General features: G+C 60.6%; 7 protein-coding genes across 7 annotated transcripts; 3 read left to right on the top strand and 4 right to left on the bottom strand.

The window, feature by feature from the left end:
- Window positions 1-166: 166 nt before the first annotated feature.
- On the bottom strand, window positions 167-1,357 carry DCS_05343 (ssoi; the record flags this gene model as incomplete). The annotated part of the gene is made up of 3 exons (XM_040802649.1): window positions 167-526; window positions 609-1,145; window positions 1,277-1,357. The coding sequence occupies 3 exons, from the start codon at window positions 1,355-1,357 to the stop codon at window positions 167-169; spliced, it is 978 nt and encodes a 325-aa protein (XP_040657682.1).
- A 1,848-nt stretch (window positions 1,358-3,205) lies between these two features.
- Window positions 3,206-4,236, bottom strand: DCS_05344 (U3 small nucleolar ribonucleoprotein IMP4; the record flags this gene model as incomplete). The annotated part of the gene is made up of 3 exons (XM_040802650.1): window positions 3,206-3,837; window positions 3,920-4,178; window positions 4,231-4,236. 3 exons carry the CDS (start codon window positions 4,234-4,236, stop codon window positions 3,206-3,208), a joined length of 897 nt encoding a protein of 298 aa, XP_040657683.1.
- A 735-nt stretch (window positions 4,237-4,971) lies between these two features.
- Window positions 4,972-8,314, top strand: DCS_05345 (Regulator of nonsense transcripts 1; the record flags this gene model as incomplete). Its single annotated transcript, XM_040802651.1, has 2 exons — window positions 4,972-5,258; window positions 5,338-8,314. 2 exons carry the CDS (start codon window positions 4,972-4,974, stop codon window positions 8,312-8,314), a joined length of 3,264 nt encoding a protein of 1,087 aa, XP_040657684.1.
- Window positions 8,315-8,371: 57 nt separating this feature from the next.
- On the bottom strand, window positions 8,372-9,134 carry DCS_05346 (uncharacterized protein; the record flags this gene model as incomplete). Its single annotated transcript, XM_040802652.1, has 2 exons — window positions 8,372-8,951; window positions 9,004-9,134. The coding sequence occupies 2 exons, from the start codon at window positions 9,132-9,134 to the stop codon at window positions 8,372-8,374; spliced, it is 711 nt and encodes a 236-aa protein (XP_040657685.1).
- A 1,464-nt stretch (window positions 9,135-10,598) lies between these two features.
- Window positions 10,599-12,405, top strand: DCS_05347 (glycoside hydrolase family 47; the record flags this gene model as incomplete). The annotated part of the gene is made up of 2 exons (XM_040802653.1): window positions 10,599-12,182; window positions 12,286-12,405. The coding sequence occupies 2 exons, from the start codon at window positions 10,599-10,601 to the stop codon at window positions 12,403-12,405; spliced, it is 1,704 nt and encodes a 567-aa protein (XP_040657686.1).
- Window positions 12,406-13,036: 631 nt separating this feature from the next.
- DCS_05348 (uncharacterized protein) lies at window positions 13,037-14,089 on the top strand (the record flags this gene model as incomplete). Its single annotated transcript, XM_040802654.1, has 2 exons — window positions 13,037-13,266; window positions 13,408-14,089. 2 exons carry the CDS (start codon window positions 13,037-13,039, stop codon window positions 14,087-14,089), a joined length of 912 nt encoding a protein of 303 aa, XP_040657687.1.
- A 388-nt stretch (window positions 14,090-14,477) lies between these two features.
- On the bottom strand, window positions 14,478-19,713 carry DCS_05349 (asparagine synthetase; the record flags this gene model as incomplete). The annotated part of the gene is made up of 12 exons (XM_040802655.1): window positions 14,478-14,507; window positions 14,565-14,684; window positions 14,772-15,497; window positions 15,647-15,769; window positions 15,809-16,357; window positions 16,570-16,905; window positions 16,970-18,943; window positions 19,020-19,168; window positions 19,235-19,357; window positions 19,431-19,456; window positions 19,515-19,565; window positions 19,688-19,713. The coding sequence occupies 12 exons, from the start codon at window positions 19,711-19,713 to the stop codon at window positions 14,478-14,480; spliced, it is 4,233 nt and encodes a 1,410-aa protein (XP_040657688.1).
- Window positions 19,714-20,979: the final 1,266 nt, after the last annotated feature.

Genomic DNA, 20,979 nt, shown 5'->3' on the forward strand with positions numbered 1-20,979 from the left:
TTGCATACTTACTCGCCATATGAAAAAAAAATACGCGAGTGGCATCTGGTGGGCCATCCGTCCCCTTGGAGTGCTGTCACAGTCCTTGCCCTTGGCGGCATGCGCATCACGGGCCAAGACCGGGTATATATGAAGCGAGAGACTGCGCGGTGCTGTCGAGATCATTTTAGTTCTTGCGGCTGCATCTGTCTCCGGTGAGGCAGATGCCGAGGCCAATGCCGAGGGCAATGGCTAGGAGGATGACGCAGGTGATGATGGCACACCACCACTTGAGCCTGCGGGCTCTGCGGGCGTGCTCGTTGGCCAGCTTGACTTGTTCGTTGCCTTTCTCGATATTCTCCACCGTTGTTTGCGCATTGCTTTCGGCCGCCTGGACGACTGGCTCGTCGCGATCGACGAGGACGGCCAGCTGTTCGTAGAGCTGGCTGAGCTGGTACAGGGTGTCCTCGATGCCCTTCAGCTCGCCGTGGCGTGCGCGGACGTTGCCGAGCAGGGAGCTTGCGTGGCCAGTACGGTTCGAGCGAAGCTGCGCGGCGGACGTCGTTAGCCATGCACGGCGGGCAAGGGAAAACGCGGGGGAGGGGGGGGGGGGGATGGAGCAGACGTACGGCAGTTTGAAAGACACCCTCGTTGCCCCAATCCGCCTCGGTGGCCTGGTGCACCTCCTCCTCCGTCGCCTCCGGGTTGACGATGCGGTACTGCCTCGCAATCTGCTCGCGGTACTTGTGCTGGTAGTCGCGCTCGATGCTCTGATACTTGTCCAGCTCGGACTTGAAAAAGGTGCGGAGGGACTGCAGCTGCGTCTTCTTCGTGTTGCGGCTGCCGTCGGAAGTGCTCGTGTTCGCGAGGTCACGGTCGAGGCTCTTGATGCCGTTCTTGATGCCCTCGTTACGCATCTGGGTGTCGGCCACGACGCCGTCGAGCTCCTGCTTCGCTCTGCCATCGGTGCCGCTCAGCGCGCGTTGGTGCAGCTGCCCGATGTGCTCTATCTGGTTCGTCAGGCTCTTTATGTCGTTGCGCAGCTCTCCCACGCGGGCGAGGAAGTCTTGCTGTGAAAGGGTAGGCCGCTGCTGAGGTTGCTGCTGCTGATACGGGTTGCCGTAGTCCTGCATTTCATACTGCTGGTTCTGCCCGTGAGCATATGCCTGCGCGGGAGGGTCAAGTCAGCTCGTGTCGTCGGTCGATGGACACATGCATGTTCAGTGGCTTCTAGCACGTCATCGAGAGGGGACCTCGAACGAAAACGCCTGAGCATCACCGGGGCTTGCTTGCTTACCTGGCCGTAGCCTTGGCCGTACGCCGCCTCCTGCGTGGGGCCATGCTGATACGGGTTCTGGTCCTGCTGCCCGTGCGACATGGCGGGCAGGAGATTTTGCCGTTGATCTAGACGGAGGGACGAAGAGGACTATCAACACGCGGTGCGGGGCGTTCTTCTTGAAGAGCTATGAGGGATGAGGAGAAAGTGCCGCAGGCAGATGATGGACGACTGGGTGCCTCGTACTGGTGGTGGTGTTAGGAGAAGAATGGGCAGACGAAAGAGTCTGTTTGGTTTTATTCGCGAGGAAGCTCTCAGTTCTTTCCAGGCAACTGCCGCTGTCAACTGCGTTAGGCATCCATTACATGGTGGCGGGACCTCCGGAACAGAAGAGTCGTGGAGGAGTAGAGGAGGGGGGGGGGGAAGGGAGGTTGGTTCAGGTATCTACTAATACGCCGTACCGTATAAGTAAGTATAGCGGTTAAAGCTCGATCGATCCACATTGGATGTAGCTGTAATAATGGTAGTAGGCACCTTGAACTACCTACTTACTTAGTAATAAGCACTTGCAGAAATTACAGTACGGTCTTGTACTTGTACTTGTACTTACATGTACTTCTACTTGTACCTACATGTACTTATACCTACTTAGTATCACGGGCTACAGTAGGGAGCACTTACGTCAGGCAACAAGCCAACCAGTGATGAGGCTGGGCCTTGCGGCGGCAAGTGGAGAACGAACAATTCGGCTGTGCATTCCTCCGTACTATGAAAGTATATGTACAAGTACAAGCTCGTCTGATGGTAGTAGGTACCATACTTACTTACCTATTAGGTTGGCGACAAAAGATACCCTTTGGTACTTGCATGTGCTCCTGGGCAACCACCTGCTTGCGTACGAGTACGTATCCCTACATGGGCGATGCATCCTACTCCATACTCTCTATTACGGAGAATTACTTGGCATGCATTTCCTCCGCATCTGCAGGGAACCAGTTGTGTCGCAGTCCAATAAGATACCGTTGCGCTCACAGTACTGTACAGGCACTTGTACAGTACCTGGTTACGTAGGGTACGCCGTACATGTACCTGTACTTACTTTCGGAGTACTGTACTTACAGTAGGTCAGGCTCCACCAAAACTCCGCCTGCCACCCTTCTGTGGCTGCGGCGTCGGCCCTGCCACCGCTGTCCAAAAATAGGCCCTTGTAATTGTACTTGCAGCTGTACGGAGTATTACTTGCAGTGCCACTCCGGGCTCCGATCGCACAGCCTCATTGATCGACGCCATCGTCCCCGCCTAGTGTGGCTTGATATTTTATGGTGCCCCAAGCTGTTTTCACCATCTATTATTCCTTGTATTTAAATAGGTGTGTTTGACAATTGGTACTGTAGAGGCAAAATTCGGAGCTCAGATGTTTGCCTTCTGAATTGGTACATGCTTCTTTGCTTCGACTAAAGTATCCTAGTACTTCGTACTTGAGGTGTATATTGTGGTTGGTTGTACCTGGTAATACCCGGAGGTGGTTGGTGTCCAGCGAGACGAATGCCCTGGCTGAGCACCGCTAGCGGCGGCGGCCAGCCTTCAACCTGGTCCACTCGTCGAGGCTCCAGGATTTTTCAGCAAGGCCGCTTGGTAGCCATCATGTTCCAACGGCCACTACAAGCAATCCTGGCCTACTCCTGTCCAAGCACGATCCCCTGCGTGGCATGATCAACATGACCGTCAGTGTCACGAAGGCGTCGTTTTCATCGCGACGGAGCGGCTTTCTCCACATGGCATCGGACGACGTGCCATGCCGTGCGAGCATCGTGGCTCGCCTCGAGAATTCTTGATGCTGCCGCGAGGCCCGATCCCAGGTGCCGGCCGGCCCTTGCTGCTGATAAAAGCGGCTCCGGGGACACCCTTCGCTTCCCGTGCGCGCACCTCCACCGTCGTCGTCCCGTCTCCTCAGAGGTAATTCTTCTTCTTCGCCGTCCGCGTGTACTGCGTCAGTTGCCATTCGACGTCGCCGTCCTTGTTCTCGAGCGTGCCGCCCCGGATCTGAAAGGGTCGCATCGTCATTCTGGGCCCGACCTCGGCGAGCTCGACGCTGTCGTAGCCGGTCCGGACGAAGACGTGATGCCGTACTTCGATGCTGTCCTCGAAATTCTTAAACGTCACCACGCGGCTTCCGACCTTGTTCTTGCCCGTGATGGCGTCTCGCGGCGGGAAGATGTGCTTCAGTATCTTGACGATGCGCAGGCCCAGCGGCGTCGTGAATCCGTCAAAGATGAGGTGCGGGTACGACTCGCTGACCGTGCCCCGCAAGCTTCCGGGAATGTCGTGCCGCAGGACGACGTTGTGCAGCGAAAAGGAGATGGTGGGGCCGTGGGGGAAATGGGTCAAGGTCAGGGCCGTCGGCGTTCCGCGGTGCTCGTGAAGCAGCAGGATGTCGGTCAATCCAGCCGACTGCGACGACTTGACCAGGTCGGGCAGGATGAGATTGCCGCGGTTCATCCGTATCGACGTGGGAATCAACAATCTGATCTCCTTGGCAAACGCCGACAGTCGGGCCGACGGATCGCGGGACGTCGTCAACACTGCGTGGAACGGAAGAAGAGCATGTCAGTCACCTTGGTCCGGTCGCCCGTGCCCGTCACATCGAGAGGAGGGGAAACCCACCGACGCGGGGGTCGATGATGCCCGACAGCTGAGAGTACTCATCGTCCAGATCGAGCGCTTCGTTGACGCCGAGGTCGCGGGAGGATTCGTCGTATTGGTAGTCCTTCCTCAGCGCTTTGTCGTTGGCGATGGACGAGTCGAGAGGTTTCCCCGATGCGAGGGATTCGCGCAGCTTCGCTCTCTTCTCGCTAATCTCGGCATCCCGTAGCAGGAGAGCCCGGCGATAGAGATAATCGCGCCGTTGACGTGCTTGTTTGCGCTGGCCATGATGTCAGTACCAATCACGGGGTGCACGACCGTGAGAAACCTACAATCATCGTCGCGGAGCCTGTGTTTCTGTCCGACTTTTTTCCCACGAGCGTCGGGCAATCGTCGATTGTACGTTCGAGAAAAAAAAAAGACGCCGACAGAGGCATGCTTACCTATCGATTGGCAGCCTTGCTTCGCTATCGATAAGCCTGGCCCGCTTGCTTTTTTGCAGCCCGCAGGCCTGGCAGCAGAGAGGAGAGCTAGCCTCATCACGTGGGTGCAAAACGTCCCACCACAACTCGCCGTAGGCCGTGTTCATGGGAGGCGATAAAGCCAAATCCGCTCGACGCAAAATCTGACGCTAAGAGTCAACTCCCTCTTCACGGCATCATTCATCCTCCACCGCTGTCGGCCGACAAGGTGCCATCACCGCCTGCACACAGCTGTCCGAAGGCGCACGTTTTGCCGCGATGATGTGAACCGCCCTTGCCACCAGCAACTCCGATTCTCTCCCATCCCGCCTCGGCCACGTCGAATCACCACGCAATACATCAACAAGGTTTCGCTGCTCTGCTGGAGGCAAGTTGTCCCGTCCGTGCCCGTCGTCCCGAGCATCCCCCGACGTGTGCGGACCTCTTCCTCCTGCTGCCTGGCCGTTGCCTGCCTGCGGCCGGCCTGCTGCCCATCCCTGTCCCTCTCGCCTCGCCTCGCCCCCTTCTCCCCTCTCGACCTCATCGCTGACGAGGCGTGCACGGCAGGAAACGTTGCCGGCCAAGCAAGGAAATCCCTCGACGCCGAGCACCATGGAAGGGGCCTTCACCCATGTAGGCAACCATCTCATCTCCGACTCGGCCGCCGCCATCAACGCCGGAGCCGATGACCTGTCGGCCCTCGACCCCGACGAGAGCTTGCTGTACGGCAACTCGGACGCCGCCGGCCGCCGACGCCGCGCAAACGACGATGACAACCAGACCGACGCCTTCGACGACGACGACAATGATAGTCTCAGCAGCGTCCCCGTCGACGGCATGATGGGCATGCGGCTGCGCGAGGCCGACGAGAAGAAACACCTGCCCGCCCACGCTTGCGCGTAAGTTGATGACGAGACGGCCCGCCCGCCCTTTGCACGACGCGTCGTCTCTCGGACGAGAGCTAAGCGTGCCTCGCAGTTACTGCGGCATCCACTCGCCGGCCTGCGTCGTCAAGTGCCTCACGTGCAACAAGTGGTTCTGCAGCGCCCGCGGCAACGGCACCTCGACCCACATCGTCAACCACCTCGTCCGCGCGAGGCACAAGGAGGTGCAGCTTCACCCCGAGTCGGCCCTCGGCGACACCGTCCTTGAGTGCTACAACTGCGGCACCAAGAATGCCTTCCTTCTCGGCTTCATCCCCGCCAAGTCCGACACCGTCGTCGTCCTGCTCTGCCGTCAGCCGTGTGCCGCCAACACGTCCAACAAGGACATGAACTGGGACATTTCGCGGTGGGAGCCGCTCATCGAGGAGCGAGCCTTCCTGCCCTGGCTCGTGAGCCCGCCGTCCGACGCCGAGCAGCTTCGCGCCCGCCACCTGTCCCCCAACACCATGGCCAAGATCGAGGAGATGTGGAAGGTCAACGTCAACGCGACCCTCGTCGACCTCGAGAAGGCGGCCAACATCGACGACGACCCCGATCCCGTCCTCCTCCACTACGAGGACCCTTACCACTACCAGAACATCTTCGGACCGCTTGTCAAGATGGAATCCGACTACGACAAGAAGCTCAAGGAGGCCCAGTCGGAGGATGCGCTCGTCGTCCGCTGGGACTACGGCCTGAACAACAAGCACCTCGTGAGCTTCAACCTGCAAAAGATCGAGTCGGGCGACGTCAAGCTCGCCGTGGGCGACGAGATGCGCCTCCGATACAACGGCGAGCTCCGCGACCCCTGGGAAGGCGTCGGCTACGTCATCAAGATCCCCAACAGCCAGTCGGACGAGGTCTGCCTCGAGCTGCGCAAGACGGGCAACGAAAAGCTCGTGCCGACGGATCTCTCGCACAACTTCTCCGCCGACTACGTCTGGAAGGCCACCTCGTACGACCGCATGCAGCTCGCCATGAAGAACTTTGCCATCGACGACATGAGCGTCTCGGGCTACATCTTCCACGTCCTGCTCGGCCACGAGGTGCAGCTGCAGCCCATGAAGGCGAGCCAGCCTAAGAAGTGGTCCGCCCCGGGCCTCCCGGACCTCAACCAGAGCCAGGTGGACGCCATCAAGTCGGTGCTGCAGAATCCCATCAGCCTCATCCAGGGTCCGCCCGGCACGGGCAAGACGGTGACGTCGGCCACCATCATCTACCACCTCGCCCGCACCACGGGCAACCAGGTGCTCGTCTGCGCGCCCTCCAACGTCGCCGTCGACCAGCTCTGCGAGCGCATCCACCGCACCGGCCTCAAGGTCGTCCGCCTGACGGCCAAGTCGCGCGAGGACGTCGAGTCGTCGGTCAGCTTCCTCGCCCTGCACGAACAGGTGCGCATGGCCGAGCACAACACGGAGCTCGTCAAGCTGTCGCAGCTCAAGAACGACGTCGGCGAGCTCTCGAGCCAGGACGAGAAGAAGTTCAAGCAACTCACCAAGCTCGCCGAGCGCGAGATCCTCCAGAACGCCGACGTCGTCTGCTGCACCTGCGTCGGCGCCGGCGATCCTCGCCTCTCCAAGATGAAGTTTCGCAACGTCCTCATCGACGAATCCACCCAGTCGGCCGAGCCCGAGTGCCTCATCCCCCTCGTGCTCGGGTGCAAGCAGGTCGTCCTCGTCGGCGACCACAAGCAGCTCGGCCCCGTCATCATGAACAAGAAGGCGGCCAAGGCCGGCCTCAACCAGTCGCTCTTCGAGCGCCTCATCAACCTCGAGCTGTCGCCCATCCGCCTCAACACGCAGTACCGCATGCACCCCTGCCTGTCCGAGTTCCCCTCCAACATGTTCTACGACGGCGCGCTGCAGAACGGCATCACGCACGAGCAGCGCATCCGCAAGGACGTCGACTTCCCCTGGCCCGTGGCCGAGATGCCCATGATGTTCTGGTCGAACCTCGGCCACGAGGAGATCTCGACGTCCGGGACGTCGTACCTCAACCGGACCGAGGCCTCGAACGTCGAGAAGACGGTGACGCGCTTCTTCAAGGCCGGCGTCAAGCCCGGCGAGATTGGCGTCATCACGCCGTACGAGGGGCAGCGGAGCTACATCGTCTCGACCATGCAGAACTCGGGCCACTACAAGAAGGAGCTCTACAAGGAGGTCGAGGTGGCCTCGGTCGACGCCTTCCAGGGCCGCGAGAAGGATTTCATCGTCCTCTCGTGCGTCCGGTCCAACGAGAACCAGGGCATCGGCTTCCTGTCGGACCCGCGCCGGCTCAACGTGGCGCTCACGCGCGCCAAGTACGGCCTCGTCATCCTCGGCAACCCCAAGGTGCTGTCCAAGCACGAGCTCTGGCACAGCCTGCTCGTCCACTTCAAGGACCGCAAGTGCTTCGTCGAGGGGCCCCTGACGAACCTGCAGACGTGCCTGCTGCAGTTCGGCCGGCCCAGGGTCAGCTACCGGCAGAAGAACAACAGCTACCAGCAGCAGTCGCAGCAGCCGTCGACCGGCTTCCCGAACGGGCGCCACAACGGAGGAGCCCCCGGCCGCGACTTTGACGCCGGCTCGATGATGTCCTACATCCCCGACGACGTCTCCTCCGTCCAGGGATCCGCCTTTGGCGGCGGCGCCGCCCTCCACTCGGCCTTTCCCCCCATGTTCTCGAGCTTCCAGGCCGAGCAGTGGCCGGGCCTCCCCGGCGTGCCGGCGCCCGGCCGCGGCGGCAAGGCGCGCGGTCGCGCCGCCGAGAGCGTCGCGGGCGAGAGCGTCGCCAACTCGGAGCTCACCGACGCCACCTCGAGCGTCCTCGGCGGCAAGGGCGTCGGCCAAGGCGGCGTGAGCCTCGGCGCCGGCCTCCACGACGTCGTGACGGGCATGCGGCCGGTGACGTACACGCAGAGCGATCGGCTCAAGAAGTACGTCGAGAGCAACGGGCGCATGACGCAGGCCGGCGGCTACGGTCGCCGGTACGACGACGACGAGAAGAGCGTCAGCACGGCCTTTCACAGCCAGGTCGGCGGAGGCTACGACTGACGGCACCGACGAGAGGAGATGAGAGACGACACGGCGAAGGCGACGAACGCCACTTGACTAGATCTTGACGCTCGGCCGAAGCGACGGCGACGGCGAAAACGATGTCGACGCGATGCCGACGGCCCCGCGCCGAACGCCCGGAAGCAGAGCACGGTGCCGCGAGGCGCCCACGCTCTCGTCGACGGCGGCACGCCTCGAGGCGGAGATTCGGCGAGATGCGTGCGCTTCGTCGGTGGCATGGGCGGGGGGGCCGTCTCGGCTCGCTCGAGGCCGTCCGAGGCGGCGATCGGGCGGCACCGGCGCAGGCCGGCCGGGACATGGCGTCCTCGTATCGGAGGCAACTGGACGGTCGCGAGGCGGCGCACGATGCCTCGCGCGAGGCCGGGGCACGGAGGGACGGTGACGGACGAAGATGATTGCTGGCCGGTCTGTCGAGGAAGGGCAGACGTTGTCGGGGTGCGAAGGTGCGATGATTTGCGGCCGCCGAGGGGGAGCAGCCGCTCGCTGGAACAGCCGTCGTTTTCTGCCAGGCCAGACGTGCCACGCGGCAAGGGGAAGACGATGGTGACCGCAGCAGAACAGCCAACAGGCTTGATCTCCCACGGGCGAGCCCCTCTGCGAACATTTGATTTCGGGCCTAGGCTTAATACACTCGTTTGATTGCAGGTGCATCCTGAACGGCGACGGACGAGGGAAGCAGCTTGCGCGAGCGCGAAAGGTCCCGTACGGTCACGTGTGCAGGCACGGTAACTTGCGTAGATGCATAGTGTCTCGGTGCAGTTTGTCGTGGGTGGACGTAGAAGCGCAACTTGGGCACCATGTCGGTAGCGTACGAGCGATGGGGGGAGTACGGAGCAACACGGAGTACATGGAGTTCATTTCAACATGGTTCACCATCAATGGTGGACGGTGGACGAATTGTCGGCATATCATTGTGAATACTAACTTGCTCCGTTGCTGTCAAAGGAGGATATGCCTGTTAACGGGGCATCAATATAATAATAAATACGGAGTATAGTTGTGTCACACTATGCATTGTTCGTCAATAGGAGCATGCGTCTCAACAAATGAAATATTAGCCTTGATTTCTACAAAAGAGATTCCGGCTATAGTGGCCTTTTTCTAATAAGCGTTTTCCTCACTATAGGCCTGCTTGGGCACAGTGTTCTTCCTACTGGGACACAGTGGCCTCTGACAAGAAGCCTTGCGCCCCTTATGGGTCTGCTTGGACTAATCCTAATCCGAGCATTTATGCATCTATTTGTACAGTATATTTTGTGTAACAAGTTGTACTATTTCGTCAGTGTACTCTGTGCTCCGTACATGTAATATTTAATTCGTACCAGTACGGAGTACTCACAGATAACATGTACTGTACTTACTGTACTCCGTACTGTATGGAGTAAGTACTTATGTAACTGTACAAGTAACCACAAGTACGGAGTACCTATTCGGAGTACTTATGTTGCACCAAACCAGCCACAAAAAATGGGCGCCTCAGTCAATGTGGACTTAGTAGGTGTAATATTATGCGACGGAGTACTTGTGGTTATTGCAATTACTGTCACGGCACTCCGTACGCATACGTACCAAGTAGGTATAGATGGAGCAATAATAATACTATTTAGTACCCAGCACAAGTAAGTCTATGTACTCTTGGTAGGGGTAACCCTATGCTGCTGAGCCTGTACCGAGCACTCCGCGTACTTAGTGAAAGCTCAAGTGTACTTGGTTGTACCTGTTACTGGACGTTCCTACAAGTAGTTGTAACCACTTAGTACCTATCTGCTACTAAGTACTTAATACTTGCTTAAGTAGTACGGAGTACTGTACAGGACAGAGTATGGGGTACACCGACGCTGTCGCACATGAGTACCTGGAACTCACTGTAGGTACAAGTACTGTTTGGTACTGATGATGAAGGTGTTTGGAGCTACGGAGTACAGTACTTTCAAGTTCTGTACTTACTTACTGCAGGCGCATCTACGGAATCGGAGCAAGTACTCCATGCCTTGAATTATTACTTACACTAACCTAACCTGGTAGGTTCGTTCGATGAATAACAAGCTTCCGAGTAGTGCACCGTTACCCGCATCAACGAATTCCACAGCCGCCCAGTCCTTGTCCTTTCTTCCCTTGCGCTACATCCGTTCCCGTCTGTCTCAACCGCTAATTACCTTCCTCCACCATCCGGGCCTGTTCCTCTCTCCGTCCATCTCCTGCTACCCCCCCTCCCCCCGCGACAACGCCGCGGCGAGATGATGCCGGGCCGCTCGTCGTCGCCATGCTGAATCAACTTCAGAGCCGGGCCGGGCGCCGCATGCTGACCCTCGTCACCCTCCTCGGCGTCATCGTCGTCCTGTGGACCAGGTTCGGCCCCCCCAGTTCCCCTGCCATCCGCGTGGGCAATTTCCGGCTCGTGCCTAGCAGCTTCGACTGGAGCCAGGCACAGGTCTTCCACCCGGTCGAGGCGATGATACCGATGCCCGCCGGCAAGGCGAAAAGGTTCCCGACGGTGCAGGCTCGGGCCGGGAGCGACGGCGTCGACGAGGTGGCCAAGGCGAGGAAGCTGGCGGTCAAGAAGGCCTTCGAGAAGAGCTGGAAGGCCTACAAGAAGCACGCGTGGACCAAGGACGAGCTGATGCCCCTCTCGGGCAAGGGCAGGCAGACCTTCTCCGGCTGGTCGGCCCAGCTCGTCGACGCGCTCGACACGCTCTGGATCATGGACCTCCGCGAGGACTTTGCCCTCGCCGTCAAGGAGGTGGCCGTCATCGACTGGGCCAAGCTCAAGGACGGCAAGACCATCAACCTGTTCGAGGTGACGATCCGCTACCTCGGCGGCCTGCTCGCCGCCCACGACCTGTCGCGGGAGCCGGTGCTGCTGGCCAAGGCCGTCGAGCTCGCCGACGCCCTCTACGCCGCCTTCGACACCCCCAACAGGCTACCCCCCCACTACCTCGACTACGCCAAGGCGAGGTCGGGCGAGCAGGTGGCCGACTGGAGCATGTCGGGCGCCGCCGGCGGCACCCTCGCCCTCGAGTTCACGCGGCTCAGCCAGCTGACGGGCGACGCCAAGTACTACGACGCGACGGAGCGCATCAAGCGCTTCCTCCACCGCTCCCAGAACACGACGCGCATCCCCGGCCTCTGGCCCATGATGATGGACTACCGCCGCGAGGTGGTGACGGGCGACGTCTTCAGCATCGGCGCCGGCTCCGACTCGATGTACGAGTACCTGCCCAAGATGCACGCCCTCCTCGGCGGGCTCGACGGTCAGTACGAGGACATGACGGTCAAGGCGCTCGACGCGGTCCGGCGCAGCCTCCTCTTCCGGCCCATGACGCCCAAGGACGAGAACATCCTCATGGCCGGCAACGCCGAGTGGTCGGCCGACAAGACGAGGCTCGCCACGGAGATGCAGCATCTCACCTGCTTCCTCGGCGGCACCTACGGCCTCGCCGGCCGCCTGCTAGACCGCGAGGACTACGTCGACGTCGCCTCCCGCCTCGCCGCCGGCTGCGTCTGGGCCTACGACTCGTTCCCGACCCACATCATGCCCGAGATCGGCGAGCTCGCCGCCTGCGACAAGATGGACGGTCCGTGCCCGTACGGCGAGCACGCCTTTGCCGGCGCCCGCGCGGCGGGGCTGCCCGAGGGCTTCCTGCGCGTGCGGGATCCGCGGTACCAGCTGCGGCCCGAGGCCATCGAGAGCGTCTTCTACATGTGGCGCATCACCGGCGAACAGCGGTGGCGCGACGCCGCCTGGAGGATGTGGCAGGCCATCGTGCGGGAGACGGAGACGGAGCTGGCGTTTGCGTCCATCGACGACGTCATGACGCCGTCAGGGCCCAAAGCCGACACGATGGAGGTGAGCCGGCCGATCTCCGAGACCCCGCGAACCCCCGTTGATGCCTTTTTAATGTTCCTTGGCCCGCCCGCCGAGCCTTGGTGCGTGACTGACATGTCGACAGACGTTTTGGCTGGCCGAGACGACCAAGTATTTCTACCTCATTTTCGACGACGAGAGCACCATCAACCTCGACGAGTGGGTGCTCAACACGGAGGCGCATCCGCTCAAGAGGCCGAAGTGATAACAAGAGGAGTCCTTGCAGCCGCACGCATCCATATTTTTCTTCCTTTTTTTCGCGAGCACGGCGCCCGGGGGGGGAGGTGGCACGCATGCGGATGCTGCGTATCCGCTCGAGCAATGCATGACATACTTGCTAGATGGCGTCTGTGGGCGGAGGGGCGAATGCGCCGCGCTGCAGACTATCGAGTTACGCATATGATGCAGATGAATCGTGACACCGGCACACGTTTGTTCCCTTTGGTTCCTGGATGATAGTGAGTTGTCTTGTCGAGGTCGAAATATGTAGACGTCTGTCTGATGATGGGATCGCACTTACTATTACTCCGTGCACCTATTACTTACATGTACAGTATAGGTGCATGACACTCACTATGTGCATTTGCACATATAAGTCCATATACACTGTAAGTAAGTGTACCAGTACTTGCAAGTACCATCCCACCTGGAACCCCTCCTTGATCGGCTGCGTCCTCAGGCAGCCCCACCACACCTAAAGCTCATCAACTCCGACAACGCTCTCACGTTGACTCTCCTCCACCAACTACCGCTCGCTCTTTTGCCATCCCCAACCAACGGCGACCACAAGCTCGGCGCTCGTCAAGCGGAGGGCTCGCGATGAGGTCTCACGAGGCATGCCGCTCCATCCTCCCCTCCCCGCCGCGTCGGCCCTTGTCAGCGTCCTGCCTCAGGGACCGTCGACGACTTCGATGTTGAGACGGTCATTGTTATATGTGTCGTCCTTTCCGCTGCACCCACGCCGTCGTCGATTCCACGCGTCACGATTCAACGGTGTCGAGGCAACACAGAACCACTATGAAAGACTGAATGTGCGACACGATGCCTCGCCGGCCGAGATCAAACGGTGAGCTCCCATCTCTCCGCTCATCCCTGTCAGCTCGGTGGGTGACAGATATTGTCGATCCCTCGAGAATCTCTAATGATCGCCGTTCACGTGTGATGAAAGCGCCTGACCACTGACCTCTCTTGCTTCGTCTCGTCGTAGGTCCTTTTACGCCCTCTCGAAAACCCACCATCCCGATGCCAACCCTACCGGCCCCCGAGCTGGTGATGTCTTCGCCCTTCTGTCCGAGTCGTACACGGTGCTGTCGGATCCCCCGCGCCGCGCCGCCTACGACCGCGACGTGCTGCGTCTGCATCAACACCAGCACCACCTTCATCACCATCACGCCTCCTCCCATCGGGGCTCGTACGCGAGCACCAGCTCGACCCACCACGCAGGCGGACGTCCCCCGTCTGGTCTCAGCCGTCGACGCACCTCCTTCCGTGGTCCACCGCCCAGCTTCTACCGCAACGGCGGATGGGGTGCCCACGAGGAAACGCGGCGTCGCGCCCATGAGGAATCCACCAGCTCTGCCTCCTCGTCCTCGTCCGCCCACGCCAACCCCTGGTCGCACGCCCAAAGCCCCTTTCGCCCTCACGATGCGCCTCCACCGCCGCCTCATTTCGATGAGCAATCCCACGCGCGCACCCATCAGCGCGAGGATCGCCGCCGCTGGCAGCGACAGCGTCGAGCCGTCGGCGACGACGACGTCGAGTTCGAACCCCAGACGAGCCTGGCTGGCCACTTCCTCATCGTCGCCGGCATCCTCGGCGCCACCTTTCTCGCCCCCTTGGTGTACCTGCAGTTTGTCCGTTGGGGAAGGCGAAAAACGGAGCGGCCATAGCTCGGCCGACAGGGGCCCGTACCATATCAGGCGCGATGGAGAAATTTGCGTCGTCGCTGGCTCGTGATGCTACGCGAGGCATGCACATCCTACACCGGCTGGACCATCTCTTCCTCGCCGCTGGTTGCGCGTGGCATGTAGCATACGTGTGTGTATATTATCACAAGTCACGGTACCGGAACAGGAGACACTGGGGCAGCATCGTAGAGGGAAAGATGAACGTCTCATGCATTTTCATACACCTACTAGATACAGGATAGTCTACCCCAATGCTAAAAAGTCTTGTACGTGTTACAGGCAACGGCCCGCGAGCAGAAACGCTGGGGAGACGGCATTCCAGCCAGCCGGGTGACGAGTTCCTGGCTTGCGTCGAGCGGCGTGAAGCCACTTAACCCTCAAAGGTGAAGCTGGCGCCGAGCTGCAAGGTCCGCGTCAGCATCCATGCACGGCGCGCGTCGGCGCATCGGCAACGTACCTTGTGGGTGGCCTGGTCGAGCTTCTGGGTATCAAAGGAGCCGCCGAGGCCGAGGGTGACGCCCTCGCGGAGGAGAACGTTGTAGGCAAGGGCGGCGATGCCGCGGTCGTTGATCTTGACCTGTAGGGGAGCGCCGAGTCAGCGACCGTCGGGAACCCTTCCCGCGAGGAGGAGTGCAAGGCGAGGAGGACGACGACGATGACAAACCTTGGCAAAGGAGACGGGGTCGATGCGGTACTTGCTGGCGACCTCGAGGCCGACCGTGTTGCCCGTCTTGGAGTTCCACGTCGCCTTGGCGCCGGCCTCGACCTGGCTGTTGACCTTGTGGTAGTACGAGGCGGCGAAGACGCTCAGGTTGTCCGTCGCCGTGACGGCGGCGCTGTACTGCGGGGCCGTGTAGCCGACGGCGGCGCTGTAGGCCGTGACGGCGGCCTTGTTGACGTCGTAACCGGCGCTAGCGCCGGCGAGGAAACCCTCGTGGCCGACGACGGCGTCGACGTGGGCCGTGGGGCCCTTGAGCAGGTCGAAGAAGGCACGGCCGTGGAAGCCGGGCTGCTTGAACATCATGTTGAACTTGGCGCCCTTGGCCGCCGTGGCCGGCAGGAAGTTGAAGAGACCCTCGAGCTTGAGGCCCTTGGCGAGCGAGTCGTTGACCTCGAGCTTCGTGTCCAGGGCGTTGGCCGTGTTCCACGTTTGGGTGAGGGTCAGACCTGTGCGACGGTACCACATTAGCAAGTGCGCGTGGCCGGGGTCAATCAAGGCGGCAAAGTCGAGCGGCCAACCGGCACGTCGACCGTGGATCCGCGACACGCAAAGGGAGAGCTCGGACGGCTTGCTGGCCGCCGGCCGTCGACCACCGCTGGGCGGGCGACGAGGCCGGGGGGGTCGAGTGGGGGCTGTACCGGTGGGCTTGTCGGTGTATTTTCCCTCAATCTGGGCGAGCACTCGACGTCAGCACGGGCAACTTTCGTCGGCAGCAGGAGGCCACGCAGCGGCGGCCGCACGCAGGGCGAATTCGCGTGCACCACCGTGTCGGTGTCGGTCGAGGGTGCCGAGCGGCACGGGGTCCGGGATGCACTCACGGCGGCGGAGGTGGCCTTTTCGTGGCTCGACTTGCCCGTCACCTTGAAGGCAACGCCATTGGGAGCCGTGTCCTTGAACTCAAAGGTCGTGGCCGAGAGGTGGTAGAAGTCCTTGTTGAGGAGCTATCGTGACGAGCAAACACCGTCAGCAAAGGCACACACGCCATCACACGGGGCGTGAGGGAGCGAGAGGCGGTCAGGAGAAGGGAGGAGAAAGTGAGGAGGGAGAGGAGAGGAGGGGAGAGGAGAGGAGGGAGTAGGCATCACGGCAGAGCAGGCGGTCGAGCTTGACGGCACACCAGCCGTGCCCCTTTGCTTGACCAAAGTCTGTCCTCTCCGGTCCGACGGTGGTGAGGGAAGGACAGGACCTACATCGTTGGCCGGCTTGGCAATGTCGGCGAAGGCGGGGATAGACATCTTGGATGACTTGGAGACGAACGTGCGAGCTTCTGCGGCGAGGGATCGATCGGTGATGTGCAGGAGTGAGAGTTTTAGCCCACGAAGCTTTGGGGGTTCGAGGGAAGCGAGGAGGGAAATGTTTTGGCACGGGTCATCGATTGGCTGACGGCCTCTCGTTGTGTTGGGGGGGCATCCACCAGCCGTGGTACCGGTACCGCGCGGCGGTGCTGTGCCGTCGCGTGGCGGCACCGCGTAGAAGGTACCGGTACCTCCGTCGCTGCTACGTGTCGGCTGATACGCGAATCCATAGCACTAAATTATAGCAGTCTCAGGTACCAATCACCCGTCCGGCGTGCCTCGCTCACGACTCCTCGTCCCCAGCCGCTCCACCAAAAGAGCAGCCTCACTGGATGGATCAAATCGAAAGCGCTCACGTGGTCAGCCGCCGGCTTCGCGTAGTGCCGTCACGAACACTGTACGGTGGTGCCCCCTTTCCGTCCCCTCAAGTCGGTGGGGACGCAAACCGAGGCTCGAAGCCGCGGATGTTGGCTCGTCGGCACACGGACGAAGCCATCATCGTCCTCGCGAGGTGGTGGCGTGCGAAGGAGCCCTGGTGACGGTGCCTGTGCTCTCATGACCCCCTTCCGTGGGCCATCAAACCATGTCCCACGCAGCGAGCCGGCCACCGATTTTCTCCCTGCCATGTGCGTTGGTCGTCGGGACGGTTCACGCTGCCGCCGTGTCTCCCATGCGGGAAGAAGCAACGAGCCGATCGGCACGGCCGCGTCAGGACGGGACTGGCAAAGGCGCACGCTGCCGTTCCAGAGTCTCTCGTCGAATGCATCGTGCTCGGGTGCGTGCTCGAGTGCGTGCGCGTTTGCTCGTCACGGTGGAAGAAGATGCGTGTCAAAGGGTCCGACGCACGCTGTGGACACGGCACGTTTCGAACATGTCCATTCTATATATCCGCCGCCAACATCGTGGTACGCAAAGGACGCCGTCAACGAAAGAAACAAGATCGGCAGTGTGGATGGTTTGATCGTGCAACGCAAAAAGATCAGGGGCTGGAACGGAGGCAGGCACGCCTACGCTCGTCCTCGTTCGCCTCGGCTCAGGCGGCGGCGTCGTACTTGGCGACGTGGGTGGAAATGGCCCTGCATCGATCAACGCGTCAGCCTCGGTGCCGTCAAAGGCATCCGCTGCGGGGGGGACAAACCGGCCGCTCGGGTCCGTCTGTCGGGACCACGTCGGCGCCCAACGCATGACGGTGGAGGCGCACGACGGAGGGAAGTGCTCGTCAAACATCAGGCGGTACCAGTAGGCCTCCTTGGTGTCGGGCACGTCGGTCCCCCACTCCGGCTTCGGGTTGGCCATCATCTCGTCCGTCACGTGCAGGTCGGCGTGGTCCTTGAGGGCGTCGATCCATCCGTAGCCGACGCCGTCGGAGAACTGCTCCTTTTGCCTCCACAGGATCGACTCGGGCAGGTACGGCTTGTTGTCCGGCTCGTCGGTGGTGTCAAAGGCCTTGCGAAGGATGTACTTTTCCATCCTCTCCTTTGTAATCATTTTCTCCTGCGGGTCGATGGCCATGCACGTCTCGAGGAACTGGTGCGTCGACGCGGTCAGCGACGTGACGGTGACGAGACAAAGGCGAGGAGTCGGGGGGGAGGAGTCGGGGAGGAGGAGTCGGGGGACAAGGAGTCGAGGGATAAGGAGGAGTCGGGGGACAAGGAGTCGGGGGACAAGGAGTCGAGGGATAAGGAGGAGTCGGGGGACAAGGAGTCGGGGGACAAGGAGTCGGGGGACAAGGAGTCGGGGGAAAGGAAAGAGACCACTCACCTCCTTGTCGAGAAAGGGAACGCGGGCCTCGAGACCCCAGGCCGACGTCGACTTGTTGGCGCGCAGGCAGTCGGCGAGATGCAGGTTCTTCACCCGTCGCACCGTCTCCTCGTGAAACGAATTCTTGTCGGGCGCGGCGTGGAAGTAGAGGTAGCCGCCAAAGATCTCGTCGCTGCCCTCGCCGCTCAGCACCATCTTGACGCCCATGGCCTTGATCTTGCGCGAGAGGAGGTACATGGGCGTCGAGGCGCGGATCGTCGTCACGTCGTACGTCTCGAGGTGGTAGATGACGTCCGACAGCGCGTTGAGGCCGTCCTCGATGGTAAAGGTCATGACGTGGTGCTTGGTGCCGAGGAACTTGGCCACCTCCAGGGCCGCCACGTTGTCGGGCGACCCGGGCAGGCCGATGGAGAAGGAGTTGAGCTGGGGCAGGTACGTCACCGTCTCGAGGTTGTTGTCGTCGTCGATGCCGACGAGGCCCTCGCCGCGATCCTCGTCGGCGGCCCGGGCGGCGCTCCGGTTGGCCTCGAGCGCCTGCTGCTTCAGGCGAAGCGTCTCGCGCTGGGCGATGGCGGCGACGAGGCTCGAGTCGAGACCGCCCGACAGCAGGACGCCGTAGGGCACCTCGGCCATGAGCCGCTTCCGCACCGACTTCTCGAGCGCCTGACGGATCGACTGGAGGTTGAGCGGCGTCGAGGGCACCTGCGTCGGGTCCCACCAGCTCGGCTTGAAGTAGCGCGTCGTCTGTCCCGTCTTGGAGTCGTAGACGTGGCCCGGGGGAAAGGCCACGATCTTGTCGCAGACCGAGTGCAGGCACTTGAGCTCCGAGGCAAAGTAGATGGTGCCCGGCTCCTTCCACGACCAGCCCTGGTAAAAGGTGGTGACGCCAATGGGGTCGCGGGCGGCGATGACGCGGTCCTGCGTCTTGTCGTACAGGACAAAGGAGAACATGCCGTCGAGGTGGCTCGGCGCGTCGACGTCGAATTCCGTGTACTGCGATTCGTCGGCAACGTGAGCGAGCGACTCTCCACCTCGTCCGCCTCGGCCCTCCTCCTCAGCCTCCCCGGCGGGCAGGGTAGGCGAAGGGGCAGGGGTGGCCGTGGCGTGGCAGGGCGTGCATGCGGGGGAGACGAACCAGCGGGATGATGACCTCGCAATCCGAGTGCGTCTTGAAGTGGTACTTTTCCTTGAGGTGCTTTCGGATGTGACGGTGGTTGTAGATTTCACCGTTGACGGCGAGCACGAGCGACTCGTCGGCGTTGGTCAGGGGCTGGGCGCCCGAGTCTGGCGAGGCTCGTCAGCGGTCGTGCCGGCGGCAGGCAGGAGGAGGAGGAGGAGGTCAGTACGGACCGACACCAACGATGCTGAGCCGCTCATGGCAAAGAACTGCCGCCGAGGTTAGCGACGGAAGGCGGCTCGACGTCTTTCGGCGGCCGATGGACCTACTCGTGTTGTTGCTGATGATGCTTCCGCCTGGAGGCGAGGGAACGGTTCGTTAGCATCGACGGCGGTATTCGACCTCGACCGACACGGAGGCAACACTCACTCCAGTCAGGGCCACGGTGTCGAATTCTGCAAACTCTGGGTCAATCCGTGCACCCTCGTGATCGATGAAGCAGGGAGCACCTACTGTTTCGACAGCTTAAGCGCCGTGGGCTTGAATTTCTGGACGTCCGGATGACTGGGCCACGGTCAGTCAGTTCGACCCTCGTCACCAAGGCTCGCCGTGGCGGGGTGTCGGCCGATCGGACGACCCCTCCAAAATTTTCCCCCGTCGTCGAGGGTTCGGTCAGCACCACTCACCGATAGCAGGCAAAGATTCCACACATGGCGGCGGTGGTGCTCAAAGGCCAATTCGGTGAAGCGTGAACGGTAGAGAGGTCGATGCAGGGCCGGAATGGAGGAGGAGAGGTTGTCGGAGCCGACAGCTGGGACAAAAATGCATCGAAAAGGGCCACGAGTCAAGGAAATCGGCGCGGGTGCGATAGCAAAAACCTCCTAGCTCCTGATAAGCGTGGCAGCGTTCGCACCACTGTAGGAAGCCAAAAAGCCAGGCTTCTAAAAGCGGCCGACCTCGGCGGCGACGCGGAGTCATTGGTGGCGGCAGTCGAAGGCTTGTAGGTGTACATGCATGTACTTGCAGTATACGGAGTGCAACTATTAAAGTGCTGTACAGCCAGTACCGACGGCCCGGCTGGGAAGCTCCTTTGGTACAATCGGTACGGAGTACTTGGCTGAACGGCTGCCGGTAACGCTCCGTGCATGTACATGTACATGTACTTAGGTGCGCAGAGTCAAGCGTACGTGCCACAGTACTACAGTACGTACAGGTTCCTGGCGTAGGAGGCATCAGTGTTCATGCGATGCGATCCAGTATATTTGTACATGCAACAATCTGCAAAGGCTTCCCAGTCGAATTCATGAACCGAATGGTTATTTCCACACGTCGTTCAAGTGAGGGATGGGAAAGTTTGATGCCGGGCATTCAGTGCGACGATGGAGACGACGTAGTACTTACTGCAGAGTCCCTTGACACATGCCGGAGAGTGCCGAAACAATGAAGGGCCTGGTCATTCATGCTAAGTACTTGCACGTACCTCTTCTGTCGCACTACTTGCTGTACAAGTAGGTGTGCAAGTACTTGAAAAGGTACGGTGCTGATAACGGGGTTACAGTGCGGGTGGTTATGCCGACTTCCACGGCTATGTAAGTACAGTACTTATTGTACATACTTACCTAGTACAGTGCCTACTAGGTAAAGGTAGTAGACATGTAATTACTATTGACGCAAGCGTGTACCCAGCACAGTGCTGTACGACTTTGTGCTCCGTAAAGTATTATGAACTCACTGAAAGTATAGAGCAAGTAAGAAAGTACAGAGTACGGAGTACTTCGTTTATGCATCAAGTGTTTAGCATCCGGAATACATGCGCACCTGGAGGCAAGTCACCCCCTGGATGAACAACACCTGCGTTTCTGCCCATCTCCTCCTTGAAATGAACAATATTACACGAGAGATGCCATGTCCAGCGACACGTTCCACGTGCCTAGGCCTCGGAGTGCAAGGCTCGGGTTCTTTTTCCTCGCAAGAGGGG

Source organism: Drechmeria coniospora, chromosome 02 (genome assembly GCF_001625195.1).
Source record: "Drechmeria coniospora strain ARSEF 6962 chromosome 02, whole genome shotgun sequence".
Classification (NCBI taxonomy): domain Eukaryota; kingdom Fungi; phylum Ascomycota; class Sordariomycetes; order Hypocreales; family Ophiocordycipitaceae; genus Drechmeria; species Drechmeria coniospora.